A 20558-nucleotide genomic window follows, 5' to 3' on the forward strand; every position below is an offset into this window, starting at 1 on the left:
TACACTAAAATCAGAATCGGCAGGTCAGACCCACCAAAAAAGAAAAAAAAAACTGAATCGACCAGGAAAATTGCAAACCGTGCAACTCTGCTCCTTTAAATAAAGTTTAAGTATATTCTGCTTTATTTTGTAATAATTAGAAAAATAGAACCAACCCAGCTGCAGTAAAAGTTTCTACAGTCCGCATGTCTGTTACACAATGTGTAAAAATTCAGAATCAGGTGGATCTTCAGTTAGTTTGATGAGGAACTCTGTATTCAGAGATCAAAAAACACTCTGCAGGCTTGTTGAAAAGGTTTTAGTCTCATTCTTTCTTTAGTCAATTGAGAGAAATATTTTAATAATCGATTATAGAGCTGCAACTAATGGATCATTTTCATAGTCGATTAATTGGTCGATTATATTCTCGATTAATAGTTGTTTGCCTGTAAAATGTCAGAAAACGGTGAAAAATGTTGATGAATGTTTCCCAAAGTCCAAGATGACGTCCTCAAATGTCTTGTTTTACTCACAACCCAAAAATATTCAGTTTACTGTCAGGGAGGAGGAAAGAAACCAGAAAATATTCACAGTTACAAAGCTGTTTTTTTTCCTCAAAAAATTAATCAAACCAATTAGTCAATTATCAAAATAGTTTCTTATTAATTTAATAATCAATTTATTGTTTCAGTCTTTTTTTTTTAAGCAAAACTGTCAAACATTTGCTGGTTCCAGCTTCTTAAACATGAGGATTTACTGCTTTTCTTTGTTATTTTTGACAGTAAGCTTTGAGCTGCTGTTTGGACAAAAAAAAATCTACCACTTTGAGATGTGAGAAATTATAATCAGCATTTGTCACAATTTGTTTGACATTTTGTAAAGTAAACGATAAAAAAAAATCAGCAGATGAATCTACAGTGAAAATAAACTTTAGTTGCAGTCCTATCTCCGATCCCGCATCACTGATTTTGTTCAAAGATACCACCTTTTTGAACAGAGCGACAGGTTTTCTGTTGAAAGTCAAGAACTCCTCACCGTCGAGTGTCTGAACAAACAAACCTCCACACAGCAGCCTCTGTTATCTGCTCTTATTGTTTGCAGTGTGATTATACACTAAATCATTTTATTGTTGTAAAATATTGATCTTTATCTTGAAATGAAATAATCAGCTGTGGGCCCTCTTCACAAGAGCCGGGGCGTCTCGGGCTGAGCCGGGGGGATTTGTCTGGGCTGATTGTGGGCTGTGTATATGCACGCTCTGCGTTGACTCCACATGCTCGCCAATCCAAAGCCCGTCTCAGGGGGCTGTTCTGGATGAATTCATTAGCGGGCCCTCGGCGGACGGGGACGTGTCTGCACTCCGCTGCCACACATTCACGGTTCTGTCCGCCGCCGCAGAGTTATGATCACGCACACCTCGCCAAATGATCAGGGAAGGCAGAGCCGGGTTTATCCGAAACACAAAAGACAAGATTCACACTTTGTTCAGTTTTTCAGATCCTTTGAGTTTGTAGGTGTGTTGCCCTGATGAAGCTCGCAATTTTCATGCTGACAGTCTATTTACAGCGGCTCACCCATAAATCTTTTTTTTTTTTTTTTTTTTCTTTACAGAAGCAGACATTAGACTGACCCGTTTGTCATGATTCATTTCATTTACAACACTTTGACCCAAAATTATAAAAATTTCCTGACTAATAGGACTAGGCAAATTTAGCGATTTTCTGATTAATTACAATTTTTATTAAGTTATTCAATGTAGATTTGTAGATTGTGCCTTTTTCTCTGTGAATTTGTGTTATGTGAAGGCTGTTTTTCATTGTTAGGATTAGTTCCATTTCATTTTTCTTAATTTCACAACTTTCTAACAGTGTTCATGTTCACTTAGCTGCCAGTTTAACATCAGTTCCACCAAGTTCAAACTAATGCTGTCAAACACAAGAGCCCTAAAATAAAACTTTAAAAACTGTAAAGTTTTTTTGTTGTAGATATTGATTATGTTAGAGGAGTTGTTTAGTAGGGCTGTTTGTTTTCATTTGATTTATCTGCTGATAATTTTCACGATTAACCAATAATCATTTAGTCTATCAAATTAAAAAGTATTGTGAAAATGCTCATCACAGTTTCCCAGAGCCCAAAGTCACGTCTTCAAATCACTTCTTATGTTCAGTCCAAAATCCAAAGTCTCTGCATTTACTGTCATTAATGACAAAGACAGAAACAGCAATTGTTTGACAAATCTTGCTTAAAAAAGACAGAAAAAAATAATTTATTATCAAAATAGCTGGTAATTAATATTCTTTGAATGAATCGACTAATCGTTGCAGCTCTGGTGTCGATTTAACTTGATGGTCATTTTAGAGACTGTTTGTGCTGCTGTTTAATCATCTTATACAGAGAAGTGTTTCAAATATTTAATCTGCTCTCATTGATTTTAATGAGGCATATAAAATACTAGAAACACCTCAGCAAGATTTCTTTCATGACTGCATCATTTTTAGCAAGATGTACCTAAAAAAAAAAAACTTAACGACGGAAAGTAAATTTCCACTCAAAGTAATTTTATATTCCAAAGAAAAAACGGTGGGAATAAAAATAAATCTAGTTTTTCAGCACACAATCTGAGAGCTACTTTTATATATGAAATACAGGTATTTATGAATTTGGTAATTTACTCGAATCTGAAAGAATTCAAACTTAATTGAAACAAATCGAATTTGACTTTTCTGGATTGGACTTGAAGAGAATCAGGAGATCAGTGCTGAACCCTGCAAGTTTTCTGTCCACTTTAAACAGCAACGTAGATGCTGTTTAATAAAAATATAATAATAATAATAATATAGAATTCATAATGTGTTTTTTATTTATTCTGAATTTTGTTGCTTTTGATATTTGATTTGTGAAGGCCACTTCATTTGATTTTAAACAGAACTAAAGGCCCTTTAAATTTCCAAATCTTTGGCAGAACGTCCAAAAATATCCACGAATGTGAAACACTGGATGAGAGTAATAATTTTCAAATTTTTAGATACGAGTGACATGACTAATAAAAATTGTTATTTTTTAACTTAGTATAATGAGTTGTTTTCCACTGTGCACTTTCATGAGTTTTTATTGATAAATTAATCGGTCCGAACAGATTGTTGTTGTTTTTTAGCTACAATATGATGGAATTATTCTTTGAAAAGAGCTGAAATAAATAGTTTGTGAACTGAAAATGAATTGCAAACTATTTTTATAATTGCTCCATTGTTTAAGTCATTTATCTAGAAAAAAAAAATAGCTGTTTGTAGATTTTCACATGAGGATTATTGTTTGTCATAATTCGATCCTGTAGCTTCATTTTATGGACTCGAAGATTAATTGGAGGAAAAATTGATCATAAAAATATTGGTTAGCTGTAGTCCTAACTTGGGTGTTTTACAACAGTGAGACAGTAGGATTAAATCATCCATAGAGGATTACACTAAAAGACATGAGCTAACATGAGCTAGCGGCTCCTTTTTTCTCGTGTATCAGTGGTCATGAAACAGGACAGTAAATGTGGTTTGTGGTCTTTGACCCCGCCGGCTGCAGTCACAAATGAATTTCTCCTCGAGACAAAACATTTCGTCATATTAACATAAATGATCTGTGCGATTATTTGAATGTGGAGATTGGCGCCTCTTCTACCTTTTATTATGGTAAAGTCCCATATTATCATTTGAATGACCATCTTTAATAATAGAGTGGTGAGATTGGCTGAGATGTGAGGATTGGTGGATTTATCCGAGGGCCTCGTTTTCTCAGAGGTGGATTGTGGGAAGTGAAGGTCGTTCTTTGGTGTGAGACGTGTTTGTTCAGGGAGGATAAGAGGCCTGAATGCTCGATCCTGAAGGATTAGATGTTTTTTTTTCTCTCTCTCTCTCTATTTTTCTTCTTCTCTGCTCTTATACAAATATTTCAAAAACAGAGTTGAGGAAGGGAATTATTTTTGAGATGTGCGAGTCTCTCAGCAGATGTCAGGGAAATTTTGTCCCAGGATGCTCTGGGGTTCATGGTCCATTGTAGCTGCAGCAACAAAACTTGCACAAAGTGTAGCGATAACAGACTGAAATGTAGTTTTATGCAGCGACTGAGCAGGAAGTTCAGACTGTTTCACATACACACTTTAAACCACTGTCTGTCTGATGAGGATTCAGATTTTTAAATGTCAGCTCAGCTGTGTTAGTCTGATCAGATTGGATTTTAAGCTTTGAGCTGCAGTGGAACTTTTTGGAAAAAGGGCAAAGAAAAGCTTTTTTTTTTTTTTTTTATTTCCAATTCCTCATCATCTTTAAGTGTTTTTTCCCTCATTTTTTTCTTGTTAGCATGATAGTCAGGACATTACTTCACATCTAACACTTCAAATAAAGACCAGCACACTAAATCGAACAGAAAATGAATCAAAAACAGTTTTTATAATTAAATATATTTTGTTTTAGACAACATGGATGATTTAAAGTACAGGCTCAACACTGTATCTTAAAAGGCGTCCGCTTTAGTTTGCTGAAACTGAAAATACATTTGCCATTTTCAGGGTATTTTGAATGTTTAGAACACCTTGCAGTTAAACATCAGCATAATAATGAATATGGGACATAAAATAATGTTTTTGAATTTGTGAATTACTTATTAATTTCCCAGGATTCGTCGCCTCCCAACACTCGCAAATTTCCCCTTCTTTTTTTTTTTTTTTTTTTGATTTTCAGACGCATCTCTTTCTTTGTCAGTTGAATCGGTTTGTACATTGGTTTGTGACGTTGACGGGTTTTTGGAACTTTTCAACCCACATTCAAACAACTTTAACTGCTTCGCCATCGTCTTTGAAACGGATTCCTGTCCCTGGTTACAGATTTCTTCTTACATGTGAAGTCATATTAAAGTCAGTGATCGTCTTTGTGTTGGTTTGCAGGGCTGTGCTTCCTGGAAGTGGTACTTCCCGTTCCACTACGCCCCGTTTGCCTCCGACTTCAAAGACATCAAAGGGATGTTCACAGAGTTTGAGAAGGGGACCAAACCGGTAAGAATGGACGAAAAACTTTGTTCTCTTTCTGTTGTCTCAGTCCTTCTGTCCTCTCTTCTCACACTCAAACAAGGACATTCTGTGATCAAAACTTGGTAATATAAACGTGGTCAATATAAACTGAGAAGCCTGTTGAATTGTTGAGTTGGTATGAGTATGTAAACTACTTCTGTATGTGGCTGTTGTGTGCAGTTCAAGCCACTGGAGCAGCTGATGGGAGTGTTTCCTGCTGCCAGCGGCAACTTCCTGCCCGAGACGTGGCGACACCTCATGACCAGTCCGGTAAGTCCAGAATGAAGTGCAGACACGTCAGTAGACTGGCTGTTGTTTTTCAGGTGTCTTCATCTTACTTTAAATCTTTTCTTTGACGCAGGATTCCTCCATTATCGACTTTTACCCCGACGACTTTGCCATTGACCTCAACGGCAAGAAATACGCCTGGCAGGGTGAGTCACTTTACCCGTCGATAACCGAGCATCTAAAGGTGTGAGGGGTTGTTATTAGGGGGTGACCAATATGATTTTTGTTTTCTCAGGACAGATACTGATTATTAGTAATCAAGGAAACTGGCAACTAATATTTGGAACCAGCGTCCATTTGCAATAAAAATTTAAATGTTGGTGGCAAAATTTAGGTTAACTCCAACACAAAACTTTGTTTTAATGCCTATAAGCTGATAAACCTTGTCTGACAATAACTTTGATATTTAAAAGTGAAATATTAATATTATGTTGATAATACATATATGATAATATTGTGTAAATAATCCAGGGCCTCCCAAACATGCTGCATGCTCTTAAATCATTTCCATTTCTTTCTGTTCTTACTTTTCCTCCCTCCCTCATTAATGCCCCAGTTTCCAATCATCATAAAACTGCCTTATTTTCTGCTGATTTTTGTTATTTTCTCACCAAACTTGCCGGCTTTATTAACAAACAAAAACCCCTTTCTTGTTTTTATTTGTTTGTCACCAAAATTCCAAACCAAACATTCATTTGTAATTGTTTGTAGATTTCTTGACATTTAGAAGTGATTTTGAGTTCAGTCATTCTGTATCTGTGATTTTTGTTTTTTTTTTTTGAAGGTGTGGCCTTGTTGCCTTTTGTGGATGAACGTCGGCTGAGGGCGGCGCTGGCTGACGTCTACCCCGACCTCACGACTGAGGAAGGTGAGCAAAAACCCCACAGTGTAAAACTCTGGATTTGTTCTTTAATTAAGTTCTGCAACAAAAGGTTTTTTCTCTTCTCTGTTTTCTCTGTGTTGATCGGTGTGTGACATAGACGTAGCTTTTATATTTATGATTGTCACTGAAAGAGTCGGTACTGTTCAGATTAGATTGAATTTACAGCATATGATTGTCTTTATATAACAGAAGTGTTTAAATAAAGAATCAAACACTCTGTGGACACTTGTTCTTGTATTTAACTGTAAAAATGACTAAGCTTGAGGTTTTTACTTTTAGTTGGGAGCCACAGTGCTTTACACATTCTTTTGCAAATTATAGGGGAACTGAAAGAGAAAAGTAAAAGATCTTTTGTCCTTTTTTTACACTTTATAAAGTTTTCAGATCACTAATGACAGCCATTAAATAGACTTTGATTGTACCAGCTGCTGTGAGCAAGAAAACAATTCACTTCACAGGAAATGACCTCCTTTATTTAACATAACACAACATGTTTCTGTCTGTTTCTGTATATAATCATCCAAATATACAGTTTAATCTTCCTTATTTCTTCCTTCACTCCTCCTTCTGACCGTGGCAGTTTGTTTTTCAGTCTTTTCTCTTGTCTTCTCATTCATCACCCCTTCTTTCTTCTCCTCTACCGTCCAGTCCAGTAAATTCAGACCTCCAGTCTGACCAGTATGACCACAGCTGCTGTCTGTTTTCTGTTTGCAGTGAAAAGAAACAGCCTGGGAAGCGACGTGATGTTCCTCGGAAAGTCTCACCCACTCTTTGACTTCATCCACGAGCTCTACCGTACAGACTCTCTCGAGGTAACAAAACCCAGAACTGCAATCACATGAGGTCCTCTTCAAATCAAACTGAAAGCTAAATAACAGACGCCAATGTACTTTTAGACAGAAAACAACAAAGGGGCTGATGGGAAGTACCGTTGTCATGTTGACAAACAGGAGTCCTAACAACATCCAGCATCTGAAAAGTTTCAACAATAAAGCACTTAGTTTCTCATAGTTATGTTACATTTCATTGCTTTATATTCATGTTAAATATCTTTATTGTGGTGAAATGCATCATGCAGCTGACATCCTCCACTCTACACACAGTCAGCTGCTTTAACGGCTTAACTCTGTAATAATAGTCTTTTTCTGTGGATCAAACTTTCACATCCAGTAAACGATCTGCATTACTGCTGCGTCAGTCTGCCACAGATGTGTTTGTGTGGCTGTGCAGGTGTCATCTGAGTTGGATTTGGTCTTGTTGATTATGCATTTGTAAACCAAAGCAATTGTTCAGACTCATATTTTACTGGCTGTGTGAATACTTCTTAATGAGCACGACTAAACAGCATGAAGCAAAATGCTGCAGAAGCACAGCAGTGTGTTAAACTGCAGACTTCACTCAGAACTGATCAGGTTCGAACAGACTATCCCAAAGAACAAACAGCGTACGGATACTTTATCTATTTTAATGTGTTACTCATAGTAGAGATGAGCAAGTTAAGTTTGTCCTGATGGTGGCGCTAGACGTTAGGCTCTTTTGGGATGAACTGTGCTTGGAAAGTGAATGAGATCAGGAGGCAGCCGCAGGCGGCGCTGACAAAGAGTTGCATTAAAGTTGGACAGTTTCCAGCAGCCTTTAAAGAATAAACAACAAGTCAAATATTTCTGTGGCTGAAGAAATCACGTGTGTGCAACTAACAATTATTTTCATCATGGATTAATCTGTTGTTTTCATTTTTCATTTTCTTGATTAATCGATTAGTGAAGTTAGTCCCTAAAGGTTTTCAAGTTTTCAAAAGCCCAAGATGATGTCCTCAAATGTCTTCTTATGTCCAAAACCCAAAAATATTCAGTTTACTGTCATAAGAGGAGTGAAGAAATCAGAAAATATTCACATCTGAGAAGCGGAAATCAGAATTTGTACATTTTTTAATAAAAATTTAACTCAAATCAATTAATTAATTAACCTTAACAATTCCTAACCCTACCCACCCTAACCCTTTACAAAAATAGGTGGTGATTAATTTAATGATCGATTAATCATTGCAGCTTTACCGTTAGAGATCCCCCCACTGTTCCATGATCCTTTGCTCTTTTGTGCGTACCTTTTAAAAGACTTTGTAATAGCTCTGTTTGATCATTTCTGTATGAAACTTTATTTTCACCAGTCACATACGAGGTGTTTAACAGAATAAACCTTCATTGCACAACATGAGATTAATATTACATATTACAGTCACAGTGAAGGTTGCTGTGGCAACCTCCTCAATCTCGTGAAGTTATCGTTGTCTGTGTGAGCGTGACGTTGGACACAAATCTAACCGGTTTTCATTGTGCGTTGATCGATTCTGTGCAGGCTGGCTCATCTCAGACGAGCCTTTTACCTCATGACGTCATTAAAAGGAAATGTGGACAAACAATTTTATGGAAAAACATAGCTGCAGGGTGCAAAATTGTCTTTTTTGTTGTCCAAACGAATGTTCAAACTGTACCAGCCACTCAATAGTTTACCTTTTTTTTTTTTTTTTTTGGCAAATGAAGCTGGTGCTAATTTTGTGCCCCTGGTGGCTGAAACAGCTCCTTAGTAGGCACATTAGATTTTCTGTGCAAAAGTGACACATTGTCCAAAAAGGAAAGACTTCAGCCTTTCGTGATCCGTGAATTTCATGGCAAGTGTTCCCTTAATGTTAGAAGCACAAAAACGCCTTGAAATGACTCACCATGATCCTCTAATAAGGCTTGAGGACATAATAAATAATAGAGCGCTTTGTAACAAATCTAACAGGTCAGTAAATGCTCTTGGTTGATACGGTTTCTCTCCCTCAGGGCACTCAGATCCCTGCAGAGCTGTGCCATGGAATCCAAGGTACATTAAATCTTGATGACGACCCTATTCTACCAGATAAGTAAGGAACGCCCGCTTTATTCCCACTTTTGTACATTTTGTCCCACGTTGCAATGTTTCTAACCAACACTAAACTGAAGGAGAGCTGGTTCCGTGTGACGACTCCGACCTGCTCATTTATTCATTCTTACTCTGATGTTTATCCTTCAGGACAGTGACGTCACCCATCCCGATGCTGCGTGACATCTCACAGAACGTTGCAATCGGGTAAGAACCGTCTATATCAACATCAGCTGTATTAGTGTGGAACACTTCGTCTTATTTGTGGTAGTTTTGTTCCACGTTAAGATATCTGCCACTTCAGAAACACTTATCATAGATTAATAAAACATTTTAAATGGGTGGGTGGTTTGTGCACTGATGCTGCAGCAGCTTGACAGGATGGATCCTTTGTATTTATACCAACAGTTTACTAAAAAGTCATGCTGCCGTTCTTTCAAATGTTTGTACTTGAGCTCTTCAGACCTGCAGTCTCTTTCTCATCACCATCACCTTCAGAATAAGGTAGTCTTAAGAAACGGCAGAAACACAGTTTTTTTTTGGCTTTGATTTTTCATCCTTGTCATTATCCCTAAAGTCCATGAAGGAGGTGCCTGTGTTACTCATGGTTTCTCTAGCTAGCTAAGATTTCTGGGTAATGTTAGTGTGATATTTGGAAGCATCAACTGCTGAACACACGATAGGTGTAAGGTAAAAAGCACTGATCTGAGACCTGCTGGTTCCCTGTAGAGCACAGGTCTTCATCTACTTTTTTTCTTAGCAGGCACTTTGGGGGCTGGTCTTCAAAGAATACAAACTATGGAAAAAATAGCCCTTATTATCCCATTATTTAATATTTAAAATTCCTAACAAAATTGATGTGATTTTTATTAGCCTATATCAGCATGAATAGTAGTGGGTGATCTGTATTAACTAGAAACAGCTGTTAGAGCTCTGCAGAGGTGGCAGTTCACTGAGGGGTGACGGTTCAGATCTGTAATTTCAGAAGCATAATTGCAGAATGAAGTCCTGACTGACAGGAAATATTAACCCTCAATCACACCTGGGGACATTTCTGACCTCAGGGTATATTTTTAAAAATCTGACGCTGCACAAAAAATAAAAATGTGTTTATATCAATGTTGTTGCTAATCATGGACATACACTATCACAGACTGTGATAATCCACATAGATTTTAGTATATAGAACATAATTAATTTTGTGTTTTTTATTCATGAAAACAACAGTGGCATTATGCAAAGGAACTGGCATTTAAAGTGTTAATATTCTGAAAATGAATTAACAAAAATAAGTGTAAAATAATGTTAATGTGTAGCATTTTTTTATTATTTGTAACCTTAAGGGCATTTTGTCCTTGGGTGTGAATATTGATCAACTTATTATGATATGAACCAGGCTTAATGAACTTTAATGAACCGGTTTTGATGCCGTTATGCAGTTGCACAGTTTTTGTGCACGTGACACTTGTGGTAACAGCGAATGAGATTTAATACTTCAGGTCACAAAGTTCTGGGGGTTTAAATAAAGAAGTCAGGAAATAATTTCACTTTTTCTATCATTCTTTGAGCAACTGATCTGATTTAATGTTGCACACGACATGAGTCTGTGAACGGTGGGGCACAGTGAAAGGAGAAGATGGAGGTGTTCAGCCTGCTGCTCTTCATCTGACAGCTCACTTTGGCTGCTCCTGACTGTGGCATTACTCCCTGCAACATTTCAAACTGATCCACCATCAAAAAAATGCAGAAAACGATTGTTATTTTGTTTTATGGACACATTTTTGATGAGCAGTAGCTGTAAGTGCTCACTGACCAACACATTGCATTTCCTGTGACACCGTCATAATAAAAGTCAGCTTGCGTTTCACCAGTTAAAAGCTTTTAATGTGAAGCTGCAGCAGTAGGAAATGTTCAGTTTGCTTTAGCAGTAACATCTTTAATCTGTTGTGGCTGATGTGCAGACCACCAGTTGACAGTCGCTGCTATAATGCGTCCATATTTTAACCAACACAGGTCACTGCTCAGCTTTCTACTCATATATATCAGTTTTCCAACTGAATTTAGACAGGTTAGCTGTTGTATTGAATTGTGTTATATTTAGACCTGGAACGATTAATCATAAAATCGATTATTAATTGTTCAGTAATTAATTTGATAATCATTGTATTGGGGTGAGTGGTGTTTTTTTTTTTTTTTTTTTGAGAGAGAGAAAGTCTAAATGTTCTGATTCTGCCTTCTTAAATGTGAATATTTTCTGCTTTCTAATTTTTAACATAAGAGGTTAGAAATAAACAGCAAAGCTTTAAAATCACAGCGCAGGACTCACAGTTGACACTTAACAACGTGTAGTATTCTGTGTACGTGCACACATACATTTCTTTCTTGTACATTTTGTCCGTCCCAGTGATTCACTGATATACCTTCATCCAGACATTTGCAGCACAGCTCCACAGCAGCTTATTTTTAGCCTCATGGCAGCGTTGAGCCGTGTGAATGCGTACACCCACCTGTCATTAGAGTAACAAGAGTGTGTGCAGAACATCCTCCGAGGCTGAAAAGACAGCCAGCAACATGTGCAAAATGACAGGGTGAAGTAGATGAGGCAGGTTGAGAAGAAAATGACAACACTTCATCACAGAATAATCTCCACATCAAACATCACAAACTCAGGATCTCTGTGCTGGAGGGGAAATGTTCCTTTTGCAAATGTGAGGTAATGGACCTATTTTTGTCCTCAGTTGAAACTGATTTTCTTCTGCTTCCCAGAGTGAAGTTCAGGGATCCAGAGTATCCAGATAACTTTGTGTTCAAGGCGGTCATCCTTCCAGGAGCCAAGTGAGGGTTTTTCTTTATTTTATTAAAGTTTATTTATCTCGGGAATGCTTCCCTAAACATTTAAGCCTCTTTATTTTAGTGTTATTTATGATTTATGTCAGTATTAAAATATCTGTCTCAGAGCAGCTTTGACTTGGTTTGTTGTGTTTTGTTTTGTTTTTTCAGGATACCTAGTAAGGTCCTGAAGCCGGAGGACTGGGAGAGGGGGAACAGGGAACCATGGAGACCTCAGCTGGGCTTCAACCCAAACAGGCAGCAGGCTCACCTGGATCAGTCCGCCTTCAGGGCTCTCGGGTAAGTTTGTCTGTTACCTACAGGGTTATCTACAGAGTCTGATGAAGCTCCTCTGTTAGGAAATTATCAGTATCCACCAAAGGGTGTTTTTTTTTTTTTTTATTGTTTGCAGTGGGAGGACCCTACATTTATATTCTGCTACAGACGCCAACGCAGCACTATATCTGTTCTGCACCGACTGCTGCATGTTTGGCTTTTCTTTCCTTGTTGTAGAGAGTTGAAAATGTTCAACTTTGCATAAAATCTCATCTCATCATGGTCACGTTTTGCCCAGCCATCCAATCAAAGTGAAGGGGTGGGGGGGACAAATACCAATGAGGATCTTTTAATCGCTGTTTGGTTTGATGTCTGAAATAAAGTCAGTGGTGAACGCAAGTATTTAAGATTTTCATGTTTTGTTCTACCACATAAAATATGACAGTAAATACTCCACTTGGGAATTTTAAAACTTATTAAAGCCTCCATATGTGATCAGTGACAAAAACGCTTTGCGCTGGTTGTCCTGTTGTTTTCCTATGAAGAGAGCGGTGACCTTGTTTGTCCCTGACCTTGCTGCAAACAATGAAGTAACAGCTGATGCAGCCAGAGGAGACCACAGATGTTCGGAAGTGAAAACAAGCAGAGGAGGGAGAGACTGATGGTCAAGTCTTGAAGGCAGCCCCAGACCTGCAGAACATCTCATAAGAGTGATCATATTAATATTTGTTAAATGAAGGAACAATGCACACAAATTTCATGAGTTTTACAAATCAGGGGTTCCCTTCCAGACTTGGCCGAAGAAAAGTGTTTCAGGGTTCCCCAAACTCTATCACACAACATTAAAAACAGACTTTGATCTCCCGCAGAAATGTAACGCGTGGTGAAACAAACGGTCAGCTCAGGCTGTTAGATTAACATTATTATTAGGGACATTAAATGTCATCATGCCGAGTACTTGTCACTTAGCCTGACATACTCCTCCCCCCCGAGAGTATCACGATGAGTTTAACACAACCTATCTGCAAAATTAGGTAGCCTACCTTGACAACATACTTCCTCTTATACTCCATCAGTATCATAGTAACTAAAGCGTCTCAGCTGTGCCTCTCAGACGCTCACAGCAGGGTTTTCTCAGAAGAGTGCCTGGCTTTTTCAGGTTGGACACAGCCCCTCAGTGTAAGAAACATTCCTACCTTGTATTCTCTGTTAAACAAATGAATTGGAATTTAAGATAAAAGAGAAGATACACAGCATGAAAATAACACAAACATATTTTTTACCCATCAGGAATTGTTGAGTGTCACCACTGAAGACACAATAGATTTGCTCAGATGAAATTTCCATATAATTCAAATACAGACGGACGTGGAGATATTTGGGTTGTTATTTTAGTCAAACATGCTTGTGCAGTGTCTGTAACACAGAAAAATATCAACACTTTATTCTTTTGTCATTCAGAAATGTGACCCATGATATCAGTCTAATGAAATGCATAATGAATTCTGTCACACAGGTCACCTTTTCCTTTTTATGCAGAATAATAAACAGGCAGAAATGTCTAAATCGCAACACACACCTGCTTCTAAACCATCTTTCGTGGTATGATGATATAATTTTATAGTGAGGACTGTTGAACAATGACTGTTGATTCTGCAGTGACTCAGTATTCAGATTTGGGAGAAGAGTACAGTATTTTAAAATGGAAAATGTGTTTAAATGTTTGTGTCGCCCCCAGCGGTCCCCATTAACCAGCCATCCTTGATTATGATCTAAGCTCTCTCCTCCACACATTGATATTATCATTAAGGAAATGTGAATAATTGAACATCTGGCTCGGTCCGACTTTAGCGTGTTTGGGAATTAATTATGCACGGATTTGAAGAAACACAATGTATTCCAATTTTTTTTTTCTTTTTCCCACTAAACTCACTTGTTAATTCAGTAATTCAGGCAGTTTTGTGCCTTGATGGGGCCAAAGAGGCAGCTGCTCAGAGGATGGTGAGCAAGAAAAGGAAAAGAAAGGATCTTTTTTTTTGTTGTTGTTGCTTTGATTTAAAATCATTGACTGTTCAGTGGAGACAGAGATGTTAAATTCAGTCTGAGGCATTAATCCACTGAGTGATGTGCACCTCTGAGATGATGGAGCTTCCTGTCTGCAGAAAAAAACAGACACAACATATTTATATTTTATACTTACGCATATTTTTGTGTTATTCGGAGCTGAACTGCCAACCTTGTGGTTAGTGGACAACCCACTTTCTCTGCTGAGCTGTGGCCCTCTTATGTCAAGTTGTATAAACCTGCAGGACTGTGATCATCAATACCTATCAAAGCATTTTCACAGTAGTTTAAGTGCCAGAAGAAAACTCATGTCACTTGTCAGAGCCACCCCAGCTGATTCATTCCAGGTTCTCAGCATCTTTAAAAGGCCTGAAAATGTCCTCTAAATATGAAATCTCATCGGTAACAAATAACTGGCCTTAAAGGGATCGTTTGGATTGTCTCAAGTGTGGTTATATGAGGTGGTTCTTCATATGGTGGTCAACACGCCTTCAGTTTTGAAATTTGAAAATTGCAGAAGTCATTCTGTGATTTTGATAACTTATGCAGTCCTAATTGCCACCAGACTAACGAGACAAAAACAGTAATTCTACCCTGCAGAGCAAAGGAGTTTGAGTTGTTGTGTGTGTTTGGTGTTTTAAAGTTAGTTCAGTGCTGAAGTAGTGTGTTATTTTCATGCAACAAACAACATGAGAGATTTGTGTTTCCAGTTTGTTACGGCCTTGTGAATGTTCCTCAACTGGACTGAGCAAAGAAAAAATCACAGAAAATATTCCCGTGGCCATAAAATATGTCAGCACACAGCACTTTTTTTCTTTCTCTTTTCCTCCAATCAGTCGTCACCATCGAGCACCTAGTGATCCTCCTAATGTAGCTTCTACATGTAGATGTATTTTTTTAATATACTCTATTTGGATGTGATATATTTTGTTTTTAATCAGTTATTTTGCAAAGGGTAGACAATGAAGTCTTTTCTGTTATTGTTTTAATAATTTGTAACAATGTGTTTTATTTTCAAAGTATTAAAAGCTGCCATTGTTTGTGAATCTGTGATTTACAGGTTTTTCTGATGTTAAAATGAGGTTTTCTTGTGAATTTGATTCTTACAGTTAAACTTCTTCTCTTCTTTCAGTCACAATATGAACAGAAACCAGCATGGCAGAGGGCAGTACAGCAACACCCCGCCACCAGGAAACTACCATCAAGGAAACTACCGTCCTCAACACAGCGGAGGCCACCAGTCTTTCCAACGTAAGGCACACACACACACACACACACACACACACACACACACACACACACACACACACACACACAGGAGCTTTCATAGATTCTCCTACAGGCTTGGAAGGAGACGGTGAGACGACGTGTTTAGAATCTGCAAGCTCACCACTAGATGCCAGTAAATCCTACATATTGGTCCTTTAACATGTATAGAAATCATGATATAAATCATCAGCCATGTGTGTAAATGATGAGGGAAACATTCTTGAATTAATAGCCTGGTATGTTTTGATGAAGACAGAAGGTCTGTCAGTGCACAAAATTTAGAGTTAAAGACTGAAAATCGTATGTGTTGAACGTTGGTGTTTGCAGACAAAATGTAAGCAGAATTATTAATATTAATAATATGGTGGTGATGTCATGTAAGTGTCAGTGAGTGATATAAAAAAGAGATGTTCTGACAGAAGCTTTTACTTTACTGATACTGAACTTTGTATGTCAGTTAATATCAGCACAGATCTGATTCCAGTTTCCAACAGTGTGATTTTTAATCTGCATACTACTGAACCCATTACATTACATTACAATACATTTATGACTGTATGACGTCTCATGGTTGTAGTGATTCACGATTTTTGAAGAATCTATACAAAACCTGTTTATAACATTCACCGACTGCTGACTCCTCACTGGCCGGTTGGAGCCGCCTGTCATCAACAACTGCTAGACTAAAAACAAGGCTTACATACTAGCGGTGTTGGGGAGTAACTAGTTACATGTAATTAAATTACTAAATATCTATAAACAGTTACCATTATTGATGCATCTGCTGCATCTGCCTGTTTTTGCTCTATCATTATGTTGTCAAAACCTTTTTTTGACATTTATGAATCAATTTAGAATCTTCCACGTCCACATCACGATACATTTAAGAATCAGGTTTTTCCCCCATCAGGTTGTTGCACAGACTTGCGTACTCAGTGATACAGATACCAGCATTTTAGGTAGTAAGAATGTTTGTGATTAGTCAGCTATACGATTCAGTGTTGCCACCCTCGCTAGTCTGCACCAGAAACTAGATGCTTAAACTGTTTATCAATAATTTATTAATGTACAGTGTTAGTTAATTGTTGCCTCTAAGGTGTTATGCAGCCGCCCACCACTAGTCAGTGCTGCACCTCTGTCAGACAGCAGTCCTTCACGCCCAGTGCGAATGCCCCGACGGCCCAGATGTTATCAGCAAAGTGGGACAGATGACAGCTCTTAAAACCCAGCGCAGCTTGTCGGTGTTAACGTCAGCTCCAGTTAACGTCAGCTCCAGCTAACGTCAGCTCCAGGTGAACAGTGTTGTTTACCTGCAGACACCGTGATCCTTGAAGCACTTAATGAGTTGTTGTCGTGTTTTGATGGATGATGTGTGTTGTGTTCATAATGCATGGTGCAAAGTGCCATTCATTTCTTATACGATGTGGCCAGCAGCTTCAAATTAGTCTCAATACATGCAGTATTTTTTGGGCGAGGCTTAAAATTATCGATTTACAAATTGTGCTCAATTTTACCTGCTTTGAGTGTCGTCTTACTGTTTGACTGGACGACTAGTCTAAATTAAATGTGTGTTTATTCGCCAGGTAAACTAGTCTCTAGTAGGTTGTAATCAGAGGCGTTTTTTCAGTACTGGTCTTGGAGCAGCCCCAGTGACAAACAGATTTAGGAGTGGTGATGAACCTTGGTTTCAGCTCCTCTCAGTACAGCTGTCTTTGAACAAACATGCTTTTACAAAACTTCCTTCATTGTTCAAAGTTTTGTCAAAAAGTAAGTGGACCTTGTGAAACTATTGTTTGCAAGTTCATGAATGAACTTCAGAAGTGTGTGAATTGTTGGATTCACAGCTGTAGCCTTGTACTGAATAACGCAGTATGTTCTGTTATTATTATATTCCTGCTTATTATACCAGTCCCATTAAATGAGCTAATATTTTCTTTTGGGCTCACAATTTCTTCTTCTTCAAAGAAACATTCTACCTGCCATGAAAAGAGAGGTCACTGTGAATCAAGTGTTCATGAGTATAAGTATTTTTGCCTCCTGAGTGAAAAATGATTGAAGTATTATACAGTTTTGATTGTAACCTGGTGCTTTCAAATTCCCTGTGGTCAATAGGTTTGCTAGTTTTTGAATAGAAACTCAGGTATAGTGAAATGAGATTTATTGGCACAGTATGTTTCTTATTATTACAATTGTTCATTCTTTTAATGGTAATATATTAGAGTTTACAAAGTTTAAGACTCTTATTTGTGATGACCCCTGAGGGGAGGTGTATGGACTTAATAACGGTGGCATAGAAGAAGAAAGGAAGTGAAGAGTGATACTTGTTGAGCAGTAATGAGCTGATGTGGTGCAAATCAGTGCTTGAAATGAACGCTCGCCTGGAGGCAGGTAAACTGTTTGTCTGATCAGGCAAGTGAAAAATAAATGTGATGCCTTTATCTATTTTCCCGTGTTTCAGACTGTGTGGAAGCTCTGATCCCCAAACGGACTGTGCAGTGAAATAACAAGTGACTGTCTTGTATTTGGCTCACAGTGTTCCTCCAGTCATCTAAAAGTGCCCAGTGTTTCTGTGAAGGTGTGAACACAGCTCAGCAGAGCTTTCTGCTGCACTGAGCTCAGAGTTAGCTAGCAGCTTCTTTTCATTGCTTGTGGCGGAAAATCTCCAGAGTCATACTGTGATTATTTTGACTGAAATTGTGATATGCAATAACATTATTGGGAATGATAATTTTTGTATTACAATTTTCATTATTACGAAAAAAAAAACCTTAATATACAGCATGATATTTATTGAGGTCTGAACCAAACAAACATGCTTTCTTTCATCCAGAGAAGAAGATTTTTAGGTCAGGTCATCTCTGCAGCTCTACAGCACCTCATTATAATGCTGTTATTCATTTTTCAAAAAATTGTGATTAGTTTCTCTGTCTGCGATTTGAATATTGCACTTGGCCATATTGTGGGTTTGATAGTATTGTGATTAATTGTGCAGCCCTAATAAACAGAGACTTAGAACATTTATTTTCTGTGGCACCAAACACAACACACAGCCTTGCCGTAACTATTACACTGCAGCCTGAGCTGAACTACACACTTTATGGCTGAATAAAATAATGTCTACTGCCTCACACTCTGGGAAAATCTCCATCCAGCAACAAACCCACTAACCAGATGTGAAAGAACTATTCAGGTCCATTACTGATACTCCTCCACAAGTAAAAGTTCTGCCTTCTAAAGTCATTTAAAGGTGAAAGTATGGAGTCCCTGCGGAGGGTGTATTAATGACAAGTAAAGTGAAAGACGTGTTTGCCTTCGCTACACTCCTTGCCAGGGGAAGGATTTTTTTGGAATGGAAGTGAGAACATCCACCCAAAGATTCTGTTTGGATGATTGACTTGATCTTATTCCTTAAGTTAGAAAAGATCAAATACTCAATTAGAGGCTTAACCCAAAAATTCCAAACTACATAGGATCCTTAAGGACTCAGGAATTAAGACTCTCCTGCAAAACTAGGAAGGATCTGTAATCTTTGTTGTTCATGAATGACCCTCCCCAGGGACCACTGATGGAGCTCTCAATATGCCAGAGTGGACTTGTAAGTGTTGTAGGTAAATTAGCAGATATACTAGAACATCCAAAGATTTAATTTATTAATATTTTTATGTATATATTTGTGTTTTGTTGTCTGTGGAATGTTTATTGTATTTTTTGTCGAGTTTGGCAAGTAAAACATTTCCTCTAGTTTTGCACTTGAGATCATAAAAACAAAAGCTAAAAGCAAGCCAAAAATAGAAGCTTGAATAGAGAAGAAGAAAAATAGAAGAATGAAAGCAAACAGATATAAAGACAACAGTTACAGATTATCTTAACGAGAAGTTATGTATCTACTTTATTGGAAAGCTGCAGTAAACAGTCACATTTTAAGCCCAGATTTAAATGAGCTTACAGTTTCAGGTATTCAAGAAGTTTGTTCCACAGGTAGGGAGCAAAGAAACTAAAGACTGCTTCACTTTACCGAGTGAACCTGTTCCACGTGATCTGATGGTCTGGATGCTTCATGAAGTAAATCAGAGATGAATTTAGACCTAAAACCATTTAGTGCTTTATAGACAAGGAATAGGATTTTAAAATGTATGATTTGACAGTTATAGTTGTCTCCAGGATCTCCTCTCATCTCTTGATGTTTTACAAAGTACGTCAAACAAAGTCAGATTTACATTTTAAACATCTGTAAATCTGGCAGATTTTAAGGGCTCAAATAAAGTTGGATCTTTTCCCACATTAAAGGACTGATCTGGACATCCTTACTCATTGATAGCTCATTTGGAACAAAGATTTCATGCAGCTTTTTGCTCTGAGTTTTAGAAACCATGTCAAGCAGAGGAACTACTGAATATACCCGACACAGGCTCCAACAAACTACTTTACTATTTTAAGAGCACTGCAGCTTCTCTACTCTCTCCCCTGTTCAGAAGTTATTTGACCTTCCGAAGTGCCCTTAAGCCAGAACACAGAACAGAAGCATCACCTGAATGCCTAAAACATAACGGACAGACAGAATCCACAGATTATTATTTAACACTTTATAAACACAGCTGCTAAGCTGTCACTCTTGCAGACATAAATAATTTTGTGATATGATTAAACGGCTGCTTTTTGTTCATCACGTGAGAGATGTTTGAACGGATCATCACACACAGAGGCACACTCACTCTCCCAGCTCCTAATCACGCTGCGAGCTCGGCCCGGCCTCTGCCCCACGGTCCTCTGCCAGCTCTTCTCCAGTTTGACTTTGATGTGCCAATTTGCAAGTAGATGAATATTCTCATCTGCCCACTGATAGCGTGCGGGGGAGTCGGAGCTATTTTGGTGGCACTTGATGCAAATGGGGGTTTTTGGCTCCTCCGGATTGCGATAGCACCTCCCCTGGCCTCTGCTGCTCGTTCTTAATGTTAAACTTGACAATTAGCGGTCCAGGACATTCTTTTTTTCATCTCCCTCACTCTATATTTT

General features: G+C 38.0%; 1 protein-coding gene across 1 annotated transcript in view; it reads left to right on the top strand.

Annotated features, from left to right (window-relative positions):
- xrn2 (5'-3' exoribonuclease 2) overlaps positions 1-20558 on the top strand; it is a 51356-nt gene that overhangs the window by 17663 nt on the left and 13135 nt on the right. Inside the window, exons 19-28 of the mRNA XM_084736967.1 lie at positions 4910-5017; positions 5213-5302; positions 5394-5466; positions 6105-6188; positions 6918-7015; positions 9029-9108; positions 9258-9314; positions 11874-11942; positions 12108-12236; positions 15409-15527. Coding sequence (XP_084593093.1) covers positions 4910-5017; positions 5213-5302; positions 5394-5466; positions 6105-6188; positions 6918-7015; positions 9029-9108; positions 9258-9314; positions 11874-11942; positions 12108-12236; positions 15409-15527 — 907 coding nt within the window. The remainder of the gene's footprint in view (positions 1-4909; positions 5018-5212; positions 5303-5393; positions 5467-6104; positions 6189-6917; positions 7016-9028; positions 9109-9257; positions 9315-11873; positions 11943-12107; positions 12237-15408; positions 15528-20558) is intronic.

Source organism: Lutjanus erythropterus, chromosome 15, assembly GCF_056507025.1.
Source record: "Lutjanus erythropterus isolate fLutEry1 chromosome 15, fLutEry1.hap2, whole genome shotgun sequence".
Taxonomy (NCBI): Eukaryota; Metazoa; Chordata; class Actinopteri; order Lutjaniformes; family Lutjanidae; genus Lutjanus; species Lutjanus erythropterus.